Source organism: Dromiciops gliroides, chromosome 1 (genome assembly GCF_019393635.1).
Source record: "Dromiciops gliroides isolate mDroGli1 chromosome 1, mDroGli1.pri, whole genome shotgun sequence".
Lineage (NCBI taxonomy): Eukaryota > Metazoa > Chordata > Mammalia > Microbiotheria > Microbiotheriidae > Dromiciops > Dromiciops gliroides.
The window spans coordinates 85301956-85326572 of NC_057861.1; the positions used below are offsets into that span (position 1 = coordinate 85301956).

At 38.5% G+C, this 24617-nt stretch overlaps 1 protein-coding gene across 2 annotated transcripts in view; it reads right to left on the reverse strand.

Annotated features, from left to right (window-relative positions):
* The window catches only part of DENND3 (DENN domain containing 3), a 121607-nt gene that overhangs the window by 43794 nt on the left and 53196 nt on the right, over positions 1 to 24617 (reverse strand). For both annotated transcript variants that reach the window (XM_043964303.1, XM_043964222.1), the window contains exons 9-13: positions 20952 to 21107; positions 17853 to 17949; positions 11049 to 11152; positions 774 to 976; positions 19 to 540 (exon numbers count right to left, since the gene is read on the reverse strand). In XM_043964303.1, coding sequence (XP_043820238.1) covers positions 19 to 540; positions 774 to 976; positions 11049 to 11152; positions 17853 to 17949; positions 20952 to 21107 — 1082 coding nt within the window. The remainder of the gene's footprint in view (positions 1 to 18; positions 541 to 773; positions 977 to 11048; positions 11153 to 17852; positions 17950 to 20951; positions 21108 to 24617) is intronic.

Here is a 24617-nt window from a genome sequence, read left to right on the forward strand (position 1 = left end):
ATATATCTATCCTCTTACCTACAGTCAGTGATTCAAACAACCGGTGGATAATTTTGATGTCCATCACAATTCCCGATTCCTGTATTCTCTTCACAAAATCATCCAGATGCATATGCTTCTTTGGTAACTCAAAGTTTTTAACGTGGTCATCTACCTTCGTGACTTCTCTTGGTTTTTCTATTATTTCACTAATGAGTCTTTTGAGCTCGGGCTGCCGCTCAGCTTGGGAACGCTCAGAAGAAGACATTGACGCTACCATTCTATTTACAAGATCGGCAGGAAAAATACTTATGTCTGTTTTGTATAGACTCTGAAAATCTGAAAGTGCACCCAGGAGTTTTCCTTGCATTAAATTAATGAGTCCTCGAAGGTAGAGATACCTAGCCAGCAGCACAGAGTTATCAGATGGTGGGAAATTGATAGCCTTACTCAGAAGGTTGATAAAATCAGCATAGTAGGAATTAACATACTGACTCATCAGTGGAAAATGTATTTCTGGTATCTTGAATGTGTACACTGATTTGGAGGTCAGCTTCGGAACTAAAAGTCAATAACAACAACAAAAGATTAAAAGATTAACAAAACAAAAGATTAAAATAATTATTTTTATGTATTCAGCTATTTCACATAAGTAACCACCAAGTCGTTCACTTAGGGTGTTTTTAAAATATTTATCTAAAAAGTCTAGGATTGCATATTTGAATTATAAAAAGTTTTAGCAGCATCCATCATCCTTTGGGAGAAGAAATGACAGAGATAAATCACTTTCATACCTGCATTATTGCCTTTACAACTATTCACAGTTTCTATTTTCCGAAGTGATGAATTCCTTGGGGGTAACTCAGGTATTGTTACTTCGCATAGATTTGGCATGCTCATTACCATTCGTCTGTTAATTATGTTCTGAGGGGAAATTTTTCGAGAAGCCATTTTCTCAATCGTTGGTCTTCTTGGGCTTAAAAGCATGACATTCATTCTGAAAAGAAAAATAAATCTTAAGTAACCATATTTTCTTTTTCTTTTTAGGGCAATGAGGGTTAAGTGACTTGTCCAAGGTCACACAGCTAGTTAAGTGTCAAGTGTCTGAAGCCGGCTTTGAACTCGGGTCCTCCTGAATCCTGGGCTGGTGCTTTATCCACTGCGCCACCTAGCTGCCCCAAGTAACCATATTTTATAGATGTGGCAACAGACTGAAGAATAACAAGTTATGATTCCTCAGAGGCCAATGTGAATGGGAGAAATTAGAGCCCTTAATGAAAAGGCAAAACTATATAATTAGAGTTGATCAATGACCATTTATTAAGTACCTACTATGTCTGCTGTGCCAGACCATGATAACTAACATCTAAAACTTAACCTCTATCCAAAAAGAAAATTCAGAAACTTATCAGTGGTTGAAATCCTTAGCTCCAGAGCTAAGGGATTCTTAACACTTTTTGGGTTATTGATCACTTTGATTGTCTAGTGAATCCTATGTATCTTGTCTTAGAATGTTTCTAAATGCATAAAATAAAATACATAGGATTGCAAAGGAAACTACTTGGTTTAATTTAATTTAGTTATTTGTATTGAATGAAAAGCTCAAGCAGGATGACTTCAGAAAGGCTTGGAAAGACTTGTATGAACTGATGTGTAGTGAAGTGAGCAAAACCAAGAGAAGGTTGTGCACAGCGACAGCAATATTGTTTAATGAAGAATTGTGAATAACTTAACCATTCTCAGCAATACAATTTGATCCAGGACAATCCCAAAGGACTAATGATGAAATATACTATCTACCTCCAAAGAAAGAACATCTGATATTGACTGAACACCGACTATTTTTCACTTTCATTTTTAAATTTTATTCACATTTCCTTGTATAAAATGACTAATATGGTAATGTTTTACATAATTGCACATGTGCAGCCTATATCTGAGTGCTTACAGCCTCAGGGAGGGAGGAAGGTAGGAATAAAGTTTGGAACTCAAAACTATAAATAAAAATGTTTATTATTTTTTAAAAAGAAAAAGAAAAGATAGTCATCAAAATATTTAAAAAAAAAACAATTTCATAGCGGGGCAGCTAGGTGGCGCAGTGGATAGAGCACCAGCCCTGGATTCAGGAGGACCTGCGTTCAAATCCAGCCTCAGACACTTGACACTTACTAGCTGTGTGACCCTTGGGTAAGTCACTTAACCCCAATTGCCTCACCAAAACAAAACAAAATAAAAACCAATTTCATGGGTCCCAGAATAAGAACTCATATTCTAAACAAATCCAATTTAAGATATTTGGGGCTTAACATTTCAACAGACTCTCACCAAACACTCAATGTGGGTTTAACAGTTTAAGCATGATTAGGTATTTGTTCTGGGAAAATTCTAAAAAGGATTATTAAGAGAGAAGGTGGGGGCGGCTAGGTGGCGCAGTGGATAAAGCACTGGCCCTGGATTCAGGAGTACCTGAGTTCAAATCCGGCCTCAGACACTTGACACTTACTAGCTGTGTGACCCTGGGCAAGTCACTTAACCCCCATTGTCCCGCAAAAAAAAAAAAAAAATTAAAAAAAAAAAAGATGGTATGTGAAAAGAAAATCAGTAATTTCAAAGAACATGGTTCCACAAAGAACAGGCTATGCTAGACTATCCTATTTTCTTTGTTAACAGAACTGGTAAACTAATAGATGAAGGGAAGAATGCTGTGGTTATAGTTTCCCTAGATTTCAGCAAAGCTTTTGACAAAGTATCTCATATTATTCCTGTAGAGAAGATGGGGAATGACAGACTACATGACGATACAATTACACGGATTCAGAGCTGGGTGGATGACCAGACTCCAAGAGTAGCCATTAGTGGTTAAATGTTGACACGGCAGGAAGTCTGCAGGAGAGCTTGCCAGGAATGTATGGGGCCCTATGCTGTTTATCAGTGACTTAAGTAAAGGCATGGATGGCATGCTAATCAAATTTGTCGATAACACAAATCTGGAAGGGATCGCTAATACAGTGGATGACAGTCAGGACACAAAAGAGCCTTGACAGGCTAGAGCAGGGATCAGAAAACTCCTGTTTTCACCCACAAGCTAAGAATAGCTTTTTATATTTTAAAATCAGGTTTAATTGTATTTAAAAGCATAAAAAACATTCTCAACTCATGGACTTTATAAGAACAGGCAACTGGCCAGCCCCTAGGCTGGAGAACGTTGGGCTGAATGAAATAGAATAAAAATATAGAAATAAATGTAAAATTTTGTATCTGCATACAAAAAAATCTACTTTATAAGTACAAAGTTGGATATGGGGAGGGAAGTGAGGAGGAAATGCAACTGTTTTGAAAAATATCCAAAGTTTTAGTGGACTGAAAGTTCATTGAGTTGGTATTATAATGTTGAAGCCAACCCCCCCCCCAATTATTGTTAATGCAAGAAAGTCATACCTTGGGGGCAGCTAGGTGGTGCAGTGGATAAAGCACCGGCCCTGGATTCAGGAGTACCTGCATTCAAATCCGGCCTCAGACACTTGACCCTTACTAGCTGTGTGACCCTGGGCAAGTCACTTAACCCCCATTGCCTCACAAAAACAAAACAAAACAAAAACTACACAAAAAGAACGTCATACCTCTCAGTAATAAAGAGGTGATAGTGTCACTGTACTCTTTCATCATCAGAACTCATCTAGAACAGTGTTCAGTCTGGGGATTTTAAGATTCCCAGAGGAGGGGCAACCAGGATGATCCAGAGTCTTGAGTCTATGACACATGAGGACTTGTTGAAGGAACTGAGTACGTTTAGCATGGTGAAGACAAGACTTACGGGAGACATGATAATTGTCTTCAAGTATCTGAGAGGCTGTCAAGTGGAGGAGAGATTAGACATGTTCTCCTTGGCCCCAGAGGACAGAACTAGGAGCAATTTAGTGGAGGGCACAGAGAGATCAATGTAGGCTGGATGTCAGCATAAACATAATAATTAGAGCTGCGCCAAGTAGAATGGGTTGCCTTAAGAGAGGGTAGGTTCTTCTTCTTGGCCAGCTTCAAGCAGAGATTTCTGGGGAGGTAGGTGGCACAGTTGATAGAGTACTGGGCCAGGAGTCTGGAAGACCTGAGTTCAAATCCAACCCCAGATACCTCCTATTTGTGTAACCCTGGCAAGTCACTTAACCTGTCTCAGTTTGTTCAGCTGTAAGTTAGGGATAATAAATTAGACTGACCTCCTAGGGCTGTGAGAATCAAATGTCTGGAACATAATAGGGATTTAATAAAGATTTATTTTCTCCCTCCCTTCCTTAGTTGTCTGATATATCACAGTAGGAATTCCTTTTGTGTATGATTGCTACTGAGATAAGCTTCCAACTCTCAAATTCTGTGATTCTGTGATGCATACAGGAAAGACTAAATGGATGCAGAATATCCATTGCCCTGACAGTGATATGAAGTTAGATGGACAGCTCATCCATCAGTATACATATCTTGGACAGATACTGCAAATGAACAATATGAGCCAATAGAAAGAAGAGAGCAGGCAATGGCCTTTGGGAAATTAAAAAAAGTTTCTTTAATGATTCTCAGATTCTCCTCAAAACAAAAGCCAATCTTTTTAACATCCATATTCTTCTGGTGATGTTTTGGGCAATAAATCATGGATTATTACAGTCTCTGAAGAAATGAAGTTAAGGGGGTTTTGGAGAGGTTGTGGTAGGTATGATAGACTCTACTACATTACAAATGAAGAATTATGAAGGACAAGCAGGATAAAAGTTGTCATCAGAAGAAAGAACATGACTGAGAGAGAACCAATGGACAGTCTATGTACTCAAAGGGTGTCCATAAAATGTCAAGAGAATAACAAATGGTTCCCTGCTTATTTAGGTGGGTTTTTGATGGAGGATTAATGGGAAGATGTGTAGGGGGGCAGCTAGATGGTGCAGTGGATAGAGCACCGGCCCTGGATTCAGGAATACCTGAGTTCGAATCCGGCCTCAGACATTTAACACTAGCTGTGTGGCCCTGGGCAAATCACTTAATCCCAACTGCCTCACCAAAAAAAAAAAAAAAAAAAAGATGTGTAGGAAGTCCCCTAAATTATACTCTGCATTGCAGGAGGGAGTACTCACAATGATGAGATCACAAGTACATTGTATCAGGATATAAGGGCAACATTTCTATTAAAGTGAAAAGTAGATGGTATGCATATTTTACTATGTATACAAGAGACAGTATTTAACTCACATAGTACAACCAAATCAATAAGGTACCAGGGATCAGAAGACCTGGATTCAAATCCTGGGCCTGTCATGTACCAACCAACTGTATGACACTGCCCATGCTGCTTCATCACTCCAAGCCTCAGTTGTACAGAACAGAATACCACCTGCCCAGACCATCACAAAGGATGATTTTGAGGATCAAAGGGGCTACTCAAATGGACCTATGATCTCATTGATTTGGGAGTGCATTCCAATGATATAGCCCACAACCCACATATTCTTGCCCATTCTATGTAACTCTTGTCCATGTGCTTCCAGAAATTTATGATAGGAAGTTTGCCCCTTGTGTTAGAGACCTTCCTGTTTTCTTTCTGACATTAACAGTCTTCCAGAGGATCACACCAGCTGTCTACCTGCTATTCTCAACCATATGAAGAGTCCATCTTCTTTTCCATCTTTTTTTTTTTTTGGTAAGCATCAAGTGAGATAGCATTTAGCACAATGCCTGGCACATAGTATGTGCTTACTAAGTGCTTGGTCCTTTCTTTCTTCCCCATCCTACATTTCTAGGATTATATATTTTATTCGCATTCTTCTATTTTCTCATTGGCTCCAGAAAGCTCATACACACAACATGTCACTCTGTGTGCCAATGTACCTTCTGTGGGAGATTAAATTTTTAATTAAAATTTTTTTGTTATTTTGAACTTGACAAATACAAAAAAATGAACTTCTCATACACAAAGAAAAGAAAAATCATGTGAAATCACCAATGAGATTCCTTTTTTAATTCTTCAGAGACTGTTATATTTCATATCTTGTTTCCATTTAGGAATACTGGCAGAATTTTGATATTAAAAAGATGTGCTGGGGCAGTTAGGTATAGTAGTGGATAGATCACTGGCCCTGGATTCAGGAGGACCTGAGTTCAAATCTGGCCTCAGACCCTTGACACTTGCTAGCTGTGTGACCCTGGGCAAGTCACTTAACCCCAATTGCCTCACCAAAAAAAAAAAAAAAAAAAAGATGTGCCCAGGAAGCTTGTGGTTACTAAAGGAGCACTGTAACTTCCAGAAGAAAATTTAGCCTACTCTCTTCCTCCTATTTAGGCAATCTGAACTCTGTCCCAGAGAGGCAAACTAATGGAAAGCTTCTATAGTTGTCCATCCAGATGCATGTTATTATCTCAGCAATAGCCATCCTTCATATACTTTTTCTCTGGACGGTCACGTCAAACCCCTTTGGGTAGTCAGAAATCTCTTCCAGGAGCCTGATGTCCTAGAGGATGCTGCAACTAACACAACATCAGCCTAAAGCATCTAGAATACCTCTTTCAACTTGGGATGCCTTGGTTCAATTGGCTCTCTTACCAAGTTTCTCCTAAACTGAACTTTCAACAGGGACTCCTCTATCACAGTGGTGTACACCTTTAGCAAACATACGTATTTGTTTTTTGCCTTTCTTGATGTTTGTGAGCAAAGGGCTGTTGAATAGGGTTATATCTGTTATTTTGTCTTTCAAGGACTCCTGGATCTATATCTATAATCTATATCTACATCTGTATCTATATCTACACACACACACACACACACACACACACACACACATATACGAGAAACACATTCTTGGAAAGGGGCCTTTAAGATGGTATTTTCCTCTATTTTCATAATCAAGAAAATGTAAGCACAGTTGGATCTTATATTCTTTACCTCTTTGAGGCATAAACAAGTTAACTCAATAAGTATTTATTAAATGCCCATGTGCTAGGCACTGAGCTAAGCACTGAGGTTACAAAGAAAAGCAAGAAGTATACAACATGCAAACAAGTATGTACAAAAAGTTATGTATATAGGACAAATAAGATCATCTGAGAGGGAAGGCACTAAAATTGATGACTGGGAAAGGCTTTTAGCTTGAAAGGAGGGTAGAGAAGCCAAGATGCAAGAGGCAGAGATGAGGAGAGAGAGGGAGAAAGAGAAGGAGAAAGAGGGAGGGAGGGAGGGGGAGAGAGAGAGAGAGAGAGAGAGAGAGAGAGAGAGAGAGAGAGAGAGAGAGAGAGAGAGAGAGAGAGAGAGAGAGAGAGAGAGAGATCCAAGCATAGAGAGAAAGCCCATGAAAATGCCTGGAGTCTGGAGATGGAATTGTCATGTTTGAGGAACAACAAGGAAGCCTGTGTCACTGGGTTACAGAGTTATGTCTACAAAGGCAGGGACTGTCTTTCTTTCTGCTTGTATTTGTATTCCTAGCACTTAGCACAGTGTGTGGCGTGTAATAACAACTTAACAAATGCTTTGTTGACTGACTGACATGAGAGGACTGAGAAGGCAGGAAGAGGCCAGGTTATAAAGGGCTTCAAAAGCCAAACAGATGATTTTATATTTGATCCTGGAGGTAATAAGGAACGACTGCAGTTTACTGAATAAGAGGTGACATGATAAGACTTTGATTTGTACACAGATGGCTCACATAAAGATTTTGTAGAGTTGGTAGAGTAGGCATATAGGTTGGTAGTTGTGATTTTTTTTGTATTAATAAGGTCTAAGATTTTTTCCACACTTTTCATATCTTCCTGTCCTTTGGACACTTCACATATGGCCCCTCAGGACTTTCACTCTTGTATCTCACTCCAGCGTGGCTCTAATTTCCATGTATTTGGTCCAGTCTAGGTGCTTTTCCTTTCTTTACCAACACTTCTACCTCACCTATCAGCACATCTGGGACTATGATATTGGAAGTCCAAGTGCAGTAGTTATACTGCCCTGGATGATGAAAAGTGTGTCATTGTGATCTTTACAAATCTTTTCCATTTTCAAACTTATATGCCCTTGGGATGACTTGGTTCAATTGGCTCTCTCACCAAATTTCCCCTAAACTGGTTGAGGCTCCACTGCTTCTTTCTTCTTCATCAGACGCTGCTGCTCATATTCATCTACCACCTTTCTTCACAAGAGTATACAAACAAGTTTACATTCCAAACAAGTGTTGCCTTTGGCTGCCATCTCTTCCTACTTAGTGAGTAAGTCATGATTTGCCAAATAAGTTGCTTTCATGCTTTTGTTGGGTTTTTTTCTTGTAGCAATATATTTACAGTAGACAACTTCTAGATAAAATGATGTAATCAGTGTTGATGTTGTTGCTGTTGAGTCATTTCAGTCATATCTGACTCTGTGACCCCATTTGGGGTTTTCTTGGCAAAGATACTGGAATGATTTGCCATTTCCTTCTCCAGTTCATCTTACACATGAAGAATTAAGGCAGAGTTAAATGACTTGCCCAGGGTCATCCAGATAGTAAGTGTCTAAGAACAGATTTGAATTCATGAAGATGAGTCTTCCTGATTCCAAGCTCAGTGTGTTATCTATCTACTGCACCACCTAGCTGCCCATTCAGTGTTGATACCATTACTGAAGTCAATTCCCATTTCCCATTTCTGATTGCTGGTACTTGTTTAAATAATTCAATATTGAGCTATTTCAATTGTTTAGCATTTATATTTCTCATTATTATTCTTTTTTTTCTAGCTTTTTACTAATTCTGATCTTTTCCCTGATAAGTCAGTGGTCTGACTTATCCAAGACAGGTGATTCAGAGACAACACTGCATCAATAACAAATCTTTTTCTGTATAGTAGAATGCAACCTTTTTATATTTTTTAGTGTTATCTGATGCTTGGCATATATAGCACCTATCAATTCTTTTCTCAAAAAAACATCATTCACGATATAAAAGTGTCAGGCTTATGTTTTGTTTTGTCATTGTTCAGTAATTTCAGTTGTATCTGACTCTTTGTGACCCATTACTGGGTTTTCTTGACAAAGATACTGGAGTGGTTTGCCATTTTCTTCTCCAGTTCATTGGACAGATGAGGAAACTGAGGCAAACGGTATTAACAGACTTGCCCAGGGTCACATTGCTGGTAAATATCTGAAGACAGATTTGATCTCATGAAGATTAGTCTTTCTGACTCCAGGCCTGGCACTCTATCCACTTATGAGTGGTCTACAAGTCTTTGGGCTCTCTTTGTTTTTACCTCAACTATGCTTTCTAGCATATTTCTCACCTTCCTTACCTTTACTCACTTTTGCATTGAAGCCCCCGAGTATCAGATTACACATTGCTTTAATTTGGAATCTCTTAAAAGTTTTTGTAGAATTTCTCTATCTCTTCATCCTCAGCAACATTAGTTGATGCATAAACTGGAATTAGCTTCATGGTGATCTTTTTGTAAATACTTGTCATCAGTACTACTATATGAGTTGATCAGCTGTTCCACGAAATAATATTTTTTTTGTTGTTTCTTTTGGATGTACAATAAAAACAACTCTACCAACTCCTTTTGAAAGCAAAAAAGTATAGAAAATTGCCTTTGGAATTATAAAGTATGACCTTCCCCAAAGTTAAGTTATATTACTATTCATCATAATCAAAATTAGTAGTTATAGCAGTTACTTCAATACATTAAGGATCCATGATTTCATTGCTGTGTGTACTCTCTCCCTACATACAAATGGCAACCTCTCTATTTCTTACCTCTTCCTAATTATAAATGGCCAAAACTAAGACCTGGTGGCTGGTCATCTCTGATCATGAGCATCTTGGGCTGGTCTTTGAATACCAGATCATTGCTAGATGCAAAATTATCATTATATAAGGACATACTCTTGATCTAAGAACCAGGAATCACCCTCAAACCACCATGAGGCATGAGGAAAGGACTTTAACAGAGGATTGTTATTATTATAGCTTTGAGCAATAATAATAAAAATAATAATTCAGGATTTAAAATGGGACTATCCATGGGGCAGCTAGGTGGTGCAGTGGATAGAACACCAGCCCTGGAGTCAAGAGGACCTGAGTTCAAAGCCGGCCTCAGACACCTGACACTTACTAGCTGTGTGACCCTGGGCAAGTCATTTAACCCCAATTGCCTCACTAAAAAAGAAAGAAAGAAAAATGGGACTATCCTGAGACAAGTTTGAAGTAATTTTCAAATGTGAATGCTATATAATGAAGTTTTATTATAATTTTATTGTAATAATTAATTGTCATCCATTCTGCATTCCTGCAGAATCCCTCATCAGTGTACAGGGGTGGTCATCAGCAGGTCTCAAAGGCTATACCAAGGAAACACAAGCCCTAGAAGAAAAGTCCTTAGGTATAGGCCCTCTGATCATGGTGATCAAACATGTGTCTGTTGTTAAGGACCAGCCTAATTAAACTCAGAATGACTCATCACCCAAGTTGGAAACAGGGAGATGCATTTTTCAGCCACAGCAATTTTTTTTTTGGGTGAGGCAATTGGGGTTAAGTGACTTGCCCAGGGTCACACAGCTAGTAAGTGTCAAGTGTCTGAGGCCAGATTTGAACTCAAGTTCTCCTGAATCCAGGGCCAGTGCTCTATCCACTGCGCCACCTAGCTGCCCCTAGCCACAGAAAATCTTGAAAAGACATTTGCTAAATTACAACAGGGCTGAGATCTGCATTGGTGGAGGGAATACCCACATTAGTGAAATAACTAACCCTTGAAGGGTTGAAGTAATTGCTTATCTTACCATTTTCTCAGCTTTGTGGATTTGATTTGGGCTATTATCCTTGGAAAGGATTAATTATAATGAACATCAAATTATTCAATATTCCCTTAAGAAATGAGGTTATACTAAGATAAGTTTGAAGTAGCTGCTGGTCATCTGATTTTGGATTTCAGTTATGAAGAACAGTTTTTGAAGTAGGTTTACTATAAACCATGAAGTTTTTTAGTCAAAATAAAGAAATGTTTCTTTCCCATTTACTATCCCAATGAGTGACAAATCATGACACAAAAATCTAGCCAGAGTAAGCCACAAAAGAGGGAAAAACATTTACCTGTCTTCTTCAGACTCAGTGCTAAGTTCCATTTGAGCAAATGCATCCATTCTTCTGTTAAGACGAGCTTTAAGAAAAGAATGAAATATGTAGGTCTCTAACACCTGAAATACACAAGAAAATTTCAATTACAACTAAGCAAATTCAGGTATACCAAGTTTTCTTCTCCACTGCCCATGGATCCTAGCACACAAGCACTTAATAAGCATTTGTTAATTAACTGAATACCACATCTAGACAACAAGAAGTAGGAGTGACTGTAGAGTATTTGACTCAAATGACTGAAGTAAGAATTATAGAGGCAAAGGTGCAGAGGTGAAAATCTTCCCTGAGAAGGGATGATTAAGTGAGGGGACCTCATCTGGGAGATGAATGTTATAGAGGTCTTTTTCTTTTTTTTTTAGTGAGGCAATTGGGGTTAAGTGACTTGCCCAGGGTCACACAGCTAGTAAGTGTTAAGTGTCTGAGGCTGGATTTGAACTCAGGTACTCCTGACTCCAGGGCTGGTGTTCTATCCACTGTGCCACCTAGCTGCCTCTAGAGGTCTTTTTCAATGCAGGATTGTCTTGGCTACCATGAGCCTTGGCCTGGCTCTCTACTCTCCCATTACAAAAAACTCTACCTGAGAGACCCCATCAGCAGAGCCCTTTCCTAGCCAGTGACTAGCAAATTCCTTCCTCCTGTCATTCTAATCCCTAAATCTACTAAGTGAAAACCTCTTCCCCTAACTACCTCTCTCTCCAAGTTTCTATCCCCATTCAGTTCATCACTACAACTCTCTGGTTCAAATTCTCTTCTTTCATTTGGAGGCCCTACTCTACCATTAACACGTTCTATTTCAGCCTCTATCTATTCCTCTTACACTCCCTTCCATCTTCTGGCACTAACCATTCTCCAGTGATGCCCACTCCTCTCAGGCACCACCACACAGAGCCAGAAGATAGCATATTATTTCCTTTCTCTCAATAAACTCTATTAATCTGATTATAATAACCCATCCAGATCTTTTTTGCTGTTATCTAGTGATTTCTAGGTCATTCTCTTTCTTTCCTCAATGACTTTGGTAACTAGCAAGCCTTCCCACTATTGGGGGTGCCTCACCCCCCCACCCTCCACTTCCTCCCCCTTACCATCTGTATGGTTTCAATGCCCTGCAGTCCACCAGCACTGTCATCTTAACTACTTAAATAACTTAAGAATGGCTGGGCTTTGCCATTTGCCCCACAACTGAAGCCTGAAGGCTTTTGGACTTTTCCATCTGCCCTGGAGCTAAACTGATTTATAAACCATCTTTATGAGAGCAGGGATTCTCTAGCTTTTCCTATTTCCACACCCAGTGCTTAGCATTGTGTTTGGCCCAAAGTAACCACTTAATAATTTTTTTTCCTATTCATTCATTCCTCACAGAGAATCCATACCCTAATATCTAAACTGATCCTTGGTACCAAAGTCATACTTAAGATTTTTCTAACATCTGGGCCGTCCAGGTCATTACTATCTTCTGTTCCTGCGACCTCTATTATCATCCTACTTTGGTCAACTACATAAGCAGACCTAAGACCTCGCATCACCAAACGTTTCACCCTCTCAGAATCTGAACTCTGAAAGTCCTTCCTCTGGTCCTTCCACTTCTCTTAGGATTCCTAAGGACACCTAAGCCTGCTCTTGGTCCTTACCATAACCACGGCCCTTCCATCTCTACTCTCCTAGTGCATTCTCTGTTCTGGTTTCACATTCTTTCCTTCCCAATCTTGACTCTAGGTTAACAAAATGCTGCCTTCTACCCTTGCTTTCCCCCATGCTTTTGTTCTCCCATTCATCAAGAACTGCTGAGCCTCCAACATAGGTCATACCCACCATCTACTTTCTTTGCTTTTGTTTTTGTTTTGTGAGGCAATTGGGGTTAAGTGACTTGCCTAGGGTCACACAGCTAGTAAGTGTCAAGCATCTGAGGCCGGATTTGAACTCAGGTACTCCTGACTCCAGGGCTGGTGCTCTATCCACTGTGCCACCTAGCTGCCCCACTTTCTTTGCTTTTACTCCTAAATCACTGAACCCTGAAAGAGAAGCCTCAAAGTCATAGGATTTGGCTCCACTACAAATGCATGTAACTTAATAATATCTGATATTTATATGGCATGTTAAAACTTATACATCACTCTACATACAGCATTTGACCCTCTCAACAATCTTATAATGCAGGTAGGAAGTTTTATTATCCCTGTTTTATGGATGGGGAAACTGATGCTCCAAGAGTATGTGTCCATGGCCACACGGGTAATAAGTGTTAGACGCAGGATTCAAACCTAGGAGTCTCCTGACACCAAGTTCAACACTCTTTCTACCACACCACATTGCTACTAAATTCAACTGGGCCCTTGATATTGTACGGAAATCTTTTTGTTCATCCAAACTTTACCCTCTTTCTTTAAATCCTTAACTTCAAATACAGTCCCCTGTATCTTGCTTCCCACTTTGCTGAGCTCTCTCATATCCCTTTCTCCACACCCCTCAGTCTTCTGCAGGAGTGTACTGGAGTGGGCTTATACTAGTTTAAGAGAGTGGATTGTTAAATTTCAGGCTGAGCATTTAGACTTCAGAAATCAGCAAATGCTATAAATCAGGTCTTGAATTATCATTTCACTGCCTAGATTTAAGAAAGTGACAGAGAAAATCTTAATGATTCTGATTAAAGTGTAAAAGGTGTTATGCATACATTGTTTTCTATAGATCCGGATATTAAACATTTACCACCACACACTACCAACTCCATCTCATCTCTCAGGTCAAGGCTAATGCTTTCACTTGTTTCCCTGATCCCATCTCTTCCCTTTCATAAGCCTGACCTCTGTCTTCCTCTCAACTTCAATCTCTCCTCATCTACTTCCCTGCTATCTACAAACATGCTTATGTCTCCCTTATAGTTAAAATTTTTTTAAAAAAGAAAATATCTTCACTTTATCACCTACCTAAAGCTCTTTCCCCTTTCACCGCTAACCTCTTAGTCAGAAGAGCTGACAGTGTCTCCAATTCCTCATCACTCATTCTTTCCTCAGTGATCGTCATCTAGATTTTTGTTGTTTGTCCTTCATTCTCAAAAAGGACCATGATAGATGTCATGGTTTGCAATGAATTGGATTTAAGTGAGGGAGGGCTGTGAAAGGTCACCAACCTTACTCTCTCTCCAGAGCCATCTGGGTCCAGTGGCAAGATATACATCAGGATAACTGGAGATGGCCCCGGATGTTTAAGGCAACTAGGGTTAAGTGACTTGCCCAAGATCACACAGTTAGCAAGTGTCTCAGGTGAGATTTGAACTCAGTCCTCATGACTCCAGGGCCAGTGCTTTATCCACTGTGCCACCTAGTTGCCCTTATCTAGATACAGATTCCACTACTCTACTCAAAATATTCAGAACTGATCACGTGTTCTTGGCCTTCTTGACTAGCTCATTTTCTTCTTCTCATCATGTAAGGGCAATTATTCCCCATGGGTCCATCCCAAGGGTTTCTTCCTCCATATATTCTCTCCCTTAGTGATTTCTTCCACTGTCAGAGTTTTAATTACCATATCTCTGTAGATGAACTCCTAAAGCTATATATCTCACCTTAGTCTCTCAAATGTATTCTAGTTCTGTATCTCCAGCTTCCTACTATATGTGTCCAGGTGGATCTGGGGTGTGCTAGAGGCAGGCCAAACCACCTTATGGGAGCCTATTGTTAAATGTTCAGTGTGAGCATTTATATCACAGCACTCTACCCACTGTGCCACCTTAATGCCTCTAAGTGGAACAGGAAACCTATCAGATTTGTGATTGTATAACTCTAGAGCTGACCAAAAGTACAACGGGCTATCCAGGAGGTAGAGAGTTCCCTGTTGCTGAAGGTCTTCAAGCAGACATTGGATACTCCACTTTGGGGGATGGTGAAGAGTGAATTATGTGGTGCTGGGCAAGTCGCCTAACTAACCTCTCAGCTCTCCAGGAAACTCTACAAGGCTCTAAGTTGCAGAAGAGATGCAGACTTTTACTGGTGGAGGGACTTTCTTTATCCAGGAGTTCCTTCTATGAATTCATAGGTCTCTTAGTTCTCATCTTTTTTTTTTTTTTTTTTTTTTTTTTTTAAGTGAGGCAATTGGGGTTAAGTGACTTGCCCAGGGTCACACAGCTAGTAAGTGTTAAGTGTCTGAGGCCGGATTTGAACTCAGGTACTCCTGACTCCAGGGCCAGTGCTTTATCCACTGCGCCACCTAGCCGCCCCCTCATCTTCTCTTAACCATTCTTTCTACTTGAAGAATTTTCCTGCTCTAATCAGCTCAAAACACTGCAGAAAATGAAATAGAAATTGCTAGACTGCTATTATAACAAACATTCCCAACAAGGAATTTTTAATTGGGTTTCTATCACTTATGTACAATTTCAAATACATCATCCTACCTTCATGGATAGCTATAGATACCCACTGGCTCTTGAATCCCTAACTCACACAAAGTTGATTTGCATTCATTCATTAATTCATTCATTCAATCTATCAATCAATAAAAATTTATTAAGCACCTATTATTTGCCAGGCACTATGCTAAGCACTGGGATGCAAAAAGAAGCAAAAGACAGCCCCTGCCCCCAAGAATATTACAACATAACAGAGGAGACAACATGCAAACAAATTTATACAAAGCAAGCAACATACAGCAAAAATTAACAGAGGGAAGGTACTAGAATTAGGAGCGGTTAGAAAGACCTTACTGAAAAAGATGAAATTTTAGTTGATACTTAAAAGAAGCTGGGGAAGTCAGTGGGCAGAAGTGAAGAACACTTCAGGTATGGGAGATAGCCAGAGAAAATGCCCCAAACCAAGAGATAGAGTGTCTTCTTTATAGAATAGTCAAGACACCAGTGTCACTGGATTGAAGAGCACATGGTGGGCAATAAGGTGTTAAGAAGAATGGAAAGGTAAGAGACTTGGTTTCAAATCCCCACAGTGAAACTTAGTAGATGCTGTGTGAGAAGGCTCGACTCCTCTGAGCCTCTTTCCCCATTTATAAATTTGAGGTAACACCCCCTTCCCTGATTTGTTGTGAAATTCAAATGAGAAATCCTATACAAAACTCTGTAAATAGAAAAGCACTCTGGCAGTTTCAGTTATCATTATTTTTATTTCTTTTTCAATACTATTAGCTATGATTAAAGTCTCTTCTGGCCTATATCCCCAAAAGAGATTAAAGAGGAAAAGGACCTATTTGTACAAAAATATTTATAGCAGTTATTTTTGTAGTGGCAGGAAACTAAAAGGGTACCCATCGATTGGGGACTAGATGAACAAATAACAGTATATAAATATAACAGAAAACTACTGTGCCACAAAAAGGAAGAAAGACAATTTCAGAAAAGACCTGTGAAGATTTGCATGAATTGATGCAGAGGCAGCAGAACAAGGAGAACAATTTATTCTAAAACATAAATATTGTAAAAATGAACAATTCTGAAGGACTTAAGAACTCTCATCAACTGAATGATTAACCATAATTCCAGAAGACTGATGAATAAGAATTCTGGCCACCTTGAAGAACTAATAAATAGAAAGAGAAACATGTTTCTGGACCTCATCAATGGGAGTATTTATTTTGCTGAACTATGCTTATATGAGTTCTATATTTCTTTATTTTCAGGGGTTGAGAGAAGGTGGGAGGGAGAAAAAATAAATATATGATTGCCGAAAAAAGTTTTTGAAAAAATCTTTTAAGCCTAATATTTTAGTCTATTTGCAAAGGTATCAGAATAAGAGATATTACACATGCACACACACACAAATTACATTGGTGAGGCTAACTAATGAAGACATTGATATGCTTTCTTATTTACCTGAGGCAACCTGTTAAGCATATGAAGGACCCATTCCTTACTTTCAAGATGCTTATACTGAAAGTACAGGCAGGCATTTAAAAACATAAAATCTTTAATTTTATGAAAATTAAAATATGCTAAAGAAGTTGAATTCAGTTTTAAAGGTGACTTAATATAGTAATTTGTTGAGTTTTCTTGATCAAAAACTGATATGATCCCATCTGGATAAATAAAATAATTTTTGTAGGTAGGAAATTATTCCAAGATAACGTAACAATAGTTGATATTTACCTAGCACGTTAAAGGTTGTCGAAGCACTTAATGAATATTATTTTTACCCCACAATAGCCCTTGTGACCTTCTCAGCCTGGAATATTCCTGCTCCACTAGTCCCACTGGTGAGTTTCCATTTTATAAAGGGGCCCAGGCTGGCCTACCTTTATTCCCCTCCTAGCCCTGTCCTGACTTCCTGAATTTCAAAACCAAAACTGATTTACATTACACAGACCTAATAATATATTCACCTTGGAGCAGCTAGGTGGTGCAGTGGATAGAGCACCAGCCCTGGAGCCAGGAGGACCTGAGTTCAAATCTTGCCTCAGACACTTGACACTTAATAGCTGTGTGACCTTGGGCAAGTCAGTTAACCCCAATTTGCCTCACAAAAAAAAAATGTATTTATCTTGTCTCATCAAAGTAGTGAGTCTGCGGTATAAATAATGTGTGCTCCAAATATCTTACTACAGTTTAAACTCTAATATATTTAAGCTTTAATTAAGCTCCACCTGCACGAAACTGTTTGGGACATCCTGTATATGATGGAATAAATAAAACTTATAAACTATAAAAATAAGTAATTGCAATGTATAAAGATATCAATAAACCTATTTTAATTAACCTATTTTACATATAATATAAATATTTACATATGCCACATAAATTTAAAAGTTTTTTTTTTTTACCTTTTTATAAAATGGATGATCCCCTGGTGCTCTCGTTTTGAGAAATTCTTCACTATTGAACACTCTATGTTCATAATTAAGATGGTTTTTTACTTCTCTAATAAGAGAAAGTACATTATAAGTCATGAAACATCTTAGAAAATATGAAACTTTTACATAGTAACAGAACAACAACTACTGAAAAATAGATACTGTGCAAATATCTTCTTCAGAAAGTCTAGCCATACCTCCCAGTGACATGGTTTAGATGACACTGGGTACTTGCTGTTTTCTAATTGTTTCATGCACACAACATAACTTTCTTACAAAAACAATAAGGTCATAAGCTTCTCCAGGGCAAGGACTGCCCTTTCCTTTTCTTAATTCCCACACACATTTCAGTTAGTGCAGAGTAGAAAATCAATGAGAACTTATTTATTTAGTACATTTTAAGAAGGCAGAACTGACAGTATTTTATATGTATCTTATACATCATAGAATATACCAGAGGTGTCAAACTCCAGACCTGAAGGCTACAAGCCTAGTACCTCCCAAACTAAATTAAAATGTAATTGGGAAATATTTAACAAAATACACAAAAATATGATAAAACATAGATAATGTTAATTTGTGGTTTTCTAAGTTAATATGAAGCCAGGGATCAGTTTCTATTTGAATATGACACCACTGGAATATACTGCTAATCTATAGTCTCTTTTAGACAGAGGAAAAATGTAGGGAATGACTTTGGCTATTTATGAATTAAGGAAAGGATCTAATTTAATATTAATAAAACTAGCTTTTATGTAGTGCCCTAAGGTCTATAAAGCATGAACATATGTTATCTCATTTAATCTCCATCAAATACTATGACATTTGGTTATCTTCAGGGATTTTTTTTCCCCAGAAGATTTCTACAAGTTTTCTTTGGCATTGTGACGTGACAAAAACAAGCCCTGTATTTAGCAATCCTAGTGTTTTAAATGTTTTCCTTTATTTTTAAAGATTCAAGTTATACTTGTTAGATAAATTTCCTCATTTTACTCTTGCTTTCTCAGCTCCCTGAAAATTAAGTCCTTCCTCACACACACATGTGGATATATCAATAGAAATTAGAGCAAAGTAGTATATAGTGGGAAAAATCCTAGAGTTGAAGTCATTAAGACCTGGATTCCAGTTTTGGCTTGGCCACTCACTCACTAGTCATGTGACTGTGAGCCAAGTTTCCTCATCTGTAAAAGGAAATAATACCTGTATAATTTCCCTCACAGGAATTTTGTGAGATAAACAATTTATGGTCTACAAAGTTCTATACAATGTGAACTAAAGATTAAATACTTATACATGAAGATATACTAAAAAAAGATTCTCTCATTCAATTTCTCTACATTTTTGTATGTACTTAATTTATAAAATAAATACTATTTAAAACAGTTTTTTTCCTTTGGAGAACAAACGAAAAACCTGAGAGATGGACTAAAGCCTGAACTGTATATACAGTTGGGAGTCAGAAACAGCATGAATCAAGATGAACAGTCAATTTTTTTCATAATAATGAACCATTATTTGGTTCAAAGAAATAAGTGCATAGTCAGTTAATGAACTAGCATCTACTATGAACCTTCTACATGCCAGGCACTGCACTCAGTGATGGGAATACAAATAATGCATAGCAAGCAAAGGTTAGTAAAAGTTACATGATGAAAATCATTTCGGGTATTTTGAAGTAAGAAACCTCTACAGTGGCATCCAGAGAAGTGACAGATCCCCTCCTGGAACAGGACACAAAGTGACAGCAGGAGCTATCAGGACAGAGTAGTACATCAAAGAGCCTGTTTTTCTTTGCTAGAGGACTCTGGTGGATGAGAAAGTGTTACAGAATGAAAAAGGGAAGTGCTGGAAAAGAAAAGGAAGAACAGAGAATTGGAAAAATGAAAGAGCCTAAATTCTCTGGCAAAGATCAATCTGATTGGAAAAAATATTTCCAATCAATATTTAGATTGCATCATTTCATCAAGTATTTAGCATGCTTTTCTTTATAGGGTACAAAAGAGCAGCTGTCAGATCCCTGTACTGATGCAACAATGATCCCTGTATGGATTGCTCATCTTAAAATAAATGTTATTTATCTTAGTATTTTACTTCACTTTACTAAATCTACTTTAGTCCTAGACACCTAATGGAAACTCAGATTCTTGATGATAATCATCAAAGAAAAGAGATACAAGAAAGATTTGCAACAACAATGAAGCCGAAGAATGTTAACTCATAGGACTCCAGTTAACTCAAGTTTTCAGGGTTGGCTTATCCAGTTTTAGGATCCCATGTACTTTTTGCTTTTCACCTGCTGATTGCCAATTATTAATTAGACCAGTTAAATGACTGTTAGTACCTCTGTCCTCCACTGTAGCTCTCCTCCCTTCCCACCCCCCCACCCCCCAGTGCCAGAAGTGCCCCTACATTAGAGTCTCAAAGGCTGTGTCAATGAAGCACAAGTTCTTAGCTGCCGTGGGAAGGGAAGTCATGGATCTTTTTAAGAATCCAAGGATCAGTCCATCAGTGCACACAGTGAGAAACGGGTAAAATGCCACCTATTTTTTTTTTTTTTTGTTTGTTTGTTTGTTTGTTTGTTTTTGCAGGCAATGGGGGTTAAGTGACTTGCCCAGGGTCACACAGCTAGTAAGTGTCAAGTGTCTGAGGCCGGATTTGAACTCAGGTACTCCTGAATTCAGGGCCGGTGCTTTAACCACTGCGCCATCTAGCTGCCCCATAGATTTTTTTTTTTTTTTTGCGGGGCAATGGAGGTTAAGTGACTTGCCCAGGGTCACACAGCTAGTAAGTGTCAAGTGTCTGAGGCCGGATTTGAACTGAGGTACTCCTGAATCCAGGGCCGGTGCTTTATCCACTGCGCCACCTAGCCGCCCCCCACCTAATTTTGTTAATGCTTAACAGTCATACTCAAAAGATCTGGTGAAGGAGAGAATTGAAATTCATAACTAAAATGAACTTCCCTGACAACTCCCGGCTTTAACTTAAACACGGTCCCTCGTTAACATGTACAAGTGAAAGCAGGCAGTGAATGGCATGGCTTTTGTAGAGGACACAGTTGTAAGTGCATACCTGAAGATGTTAACAATCAGTTGTAAGGTAATTTGCTGCATTTCCAAATTCTGTTTTTGTTGCCATGCCCTTCTTCGCGCTTGGACCTCGCTTAAATTTGTGCTGGGCATTAGATGTGAGAGTTCTAGATCATAATGCAACTGAAGGCTTTCTACCCTAGAAGAAAAAAGGAGATGATTGTGGAGAACATTACATTTTTGAAAATATTTTATTTTTTCCTCAATTATATGTAAAAACAAATTTTAAACTCATTTTTTAAAAAGTTTTGAGTTCCAAATTCTATCCCTCCCTCCCTCCCCTCCCCATTCAATCTGATATATGTTTATATATATATATACACATATACATATATATACACATGTACATATATATATATATATATATATATAAACAATGTAAAACACTTCCATATTAGTTATATTGAGGAAGGAAGGAAGAAAGGAAGAAAGGGAGGGAAGGAGGGAAGGAAGAAAAAAAAGAAGAGAAAAATAGTATGTTTCAGTCTGTATTCAGATGCCATCAGTTCTTTCTCTGGAGGCAGACAGCATTTTTCATCATGTAGGGCCTGTCTTGGATCACTGTATTGCTGAGAATAGCTAAGTCATTCACAGTTGGAGAACATTACATTTTAATAATAATTAACATATTTGATAGCATTCTCTCTATTAAAGTCAGATAATTATTAAACTATGAAATTCAGACGAATCACAATGGCATGGAGATGGCTCTCAGTTCTCAGAGGGAGGGCAATGGAGCATCCTTTCCGGTGGAAAGGTAGTAAACAAGGCCCTGGTGATGGTGTGTGTCTGCTCTCCAGGTATCAGCCTAAGTTTAGAGAGGCTCATCATCAAGTTTGTCACAAGGTGATAAATTTTTTGGCCACAGCGACTCTCAAAGACCATCCACTACATTATACTGGGGCTTCAATCAATGGAAGAAGTTCTCATACTCAACATTTCCAAATTCTTAAAATAGAAAAAAAACCCAATTTTTGTTGACTGTGTTGATCTTGTTTAACCATTTTACAAACATATTAAATTCCTATTATGAATACCACTACTATTTCTTGGGAGACACACTTCTTGCCCTCAAAAGAGTTTATAATCTAATAATGGCAATACAGCCTTCTCTGGGAGCAACCTCTTCCCTTTCTAGATGTAAATTAGCTATTTTGGTATATTTGAGGGTCATTCAAGATCTTGATGGGAGGGATGACTAAAGGAGATCATTCTCTTTCTTTTTTTTTCCTTTTTTTCTTTTTTGTTAATTCTCTTTCAAAATCAAGCATTTACTTTTACCATGTGGATTGCTTATTATCCACTTCTTTTTTTTTTTTTAAGTGAGGCAATTGGGGTTAAGTGACTTGCCCAGGGTCACACAGCTAGTAAGTGTCAAGTGTCTGAGGCTGGATTTGAACTTAGGTACTCCTGAATCCAGGGCAGGTGCTTTATCTACTGCACCACCTAGCTGCCCCCAAAAGAGATTTTTTTTTAAAAGACAAAAGACCCATATATGCAAAAAATATTTATAGTGACTCTTCCTAGTCACTCAAAAATGGAAGCTAAAGGGGTGCCCACCTATTTGAGAATGACTAAACAAATTATGTCATATGAATGTAATGGAATATCATTGCCCTATAAGAAATAACAAAATGGACACATTTAGATGAAACTAGGAAGAATGACAAATTGATGCAGAGTGAAGTGAGCAGAAGCAGGATAACAGGTTCTACAATGACAACAAAATTATAAAAATTTTTTTTTAAAAGCAACTTTAAAGGACATTAAAATCCTGATCAATAAAATTGTCAACCATGATGGTTCAAAGATGAATTACACCACCCACCTCCTCTCAATGAGGTGAAGGCCTTAAAATTGTGGAAATTTATTTTGATTTGGGGACCCTACCTTTAGGCTGAGATTAGAAAGCCTTAGGCCTTCAGGGTCTCTTCCCCTCCCCCCAGCTTCAGCAGAGCCCAAAAGCCCCATGGGCTGTACAAGATGCCAGGTCAGACAGCTGGGGAAAAAAAAAGCCCTCAGCTCCCTCCGACCTGAGCGGAGCTATCTAAAAGATCCCGGATAGCCTGTGCTGAGGCCCGGGATGCTAGTGCACCCCCCCAACCCCAGCCACAGCCCTAACTGGCAGATTAGCTTGGTGAGTGGGCACAGGAAGCCCCGAGATTTGAGTAGAGAGAAGAAAAGGTATATATAGACCTGGGAGTTAGACAGCAGGGGGTTCGGACTGACGGGGGCGGACAAGGACGGAGGGGTTCAGTTCGGACAAGGAGACAGGGGGCTGAGAAGAGGTCAAGAGGACGGCTGACAAGATTAGAAAGGAGAGACGGGGGACAAGACGAACAGCAACGCAGGACTAGGAGCAAAGGTGGCAGAAGACAGACTGGAGAACACAGAAGGTCAGCACAGGGTATAGGTTGGAGAAAGTGAAGATTAAGAGGAGTCAGAAGAAAGTTGCTGAGCAACTGTGCCCTGAGGCAGGAGGCAGCTAAAGCCCTTACTGTATTCGAGAAGTTCTAAGTGCAACAGGTGGGAAAGAGATACAGTGGAAAGAGACCCACCGCAATGCAGTCAGGTTGTACATTTTATTTCCCTGTATTCTTAATTTTCAATAGTATCTCATAAATAAACTCTGCTTTGATTATTTAGTTAAGAGGCTTCTTAATATTTTGCTTATCAATTTGGGAGTGGAGCAGTGCGGTGGAACTTTATAAATGGCCCATATTAAATTAAACACAGTCAGATAGCCAAACAGTCAAAAGTCCCCAGATTAGTCATCCACAAATTAGCCCTCCAAATTAGGCCCAGTCAATCCAAAATATCCTACATTTGAATGGTGACCGCAGCTGGACATACGCCCCAATTATAATTTCTCTAAACTTATAATTTTTCATATAATCATAATTTTTATAAGTCCAAAATTATATAATTTTTAGACCAGAATAGTTCATTAATAATTAATTTTTTTGAACAAAATGCAGAATGAGACACAGACCTTTCAATTTTTGCAATGTGGGAATTTGATATGTATACTTGTTATGTCTTTTTAAAAATTGTTCAGTGGTGGGCAGCTAGGTGGTACAGTGGATAAAGCATCAGCCCTGGATTCAGGAGGACCTGGGTTCAAATCTGACCTCAGACACTTGACACTAGCTGTGTGACCCTGGGCAAGTCACTTAACCCTCATTGCTCTGCAAAAACAAACAAACGAATGAATGAATAAATAAGCAAATAAACAAACAAATACGTAAATGAATAAAAATTGTTCAGTGGGAAAGAGAGAAAAATAAATGCTTGTTAATTGGGGAAAATAATAAAATTAAATTGCAGGTGGAACTTGAGCACCTCTAAAACATTTAGAAAGGCAATCAAGTGACTAGAATTATACAGCAGAAGCACTCGATTCTTCATAATCTAACAGATGACAAATCACTGAACTACAAATTCAAACCTCTAAATCTCCTTGAAAATTCAACCCAAAAAAATTATACTGTAACTTTATCAGAGAGCAACATTTTTTGAAAGATGTTTTGAATATCTTCATTGTTTTAAACCTAAAATGTCCAAATGATGTGAAATGGAATTCTTTCTAAGTATCCAGAACCAGTGGCAGTAATAAAAATCAAGTGAGAACAGAAAGTACTTCTCCTTC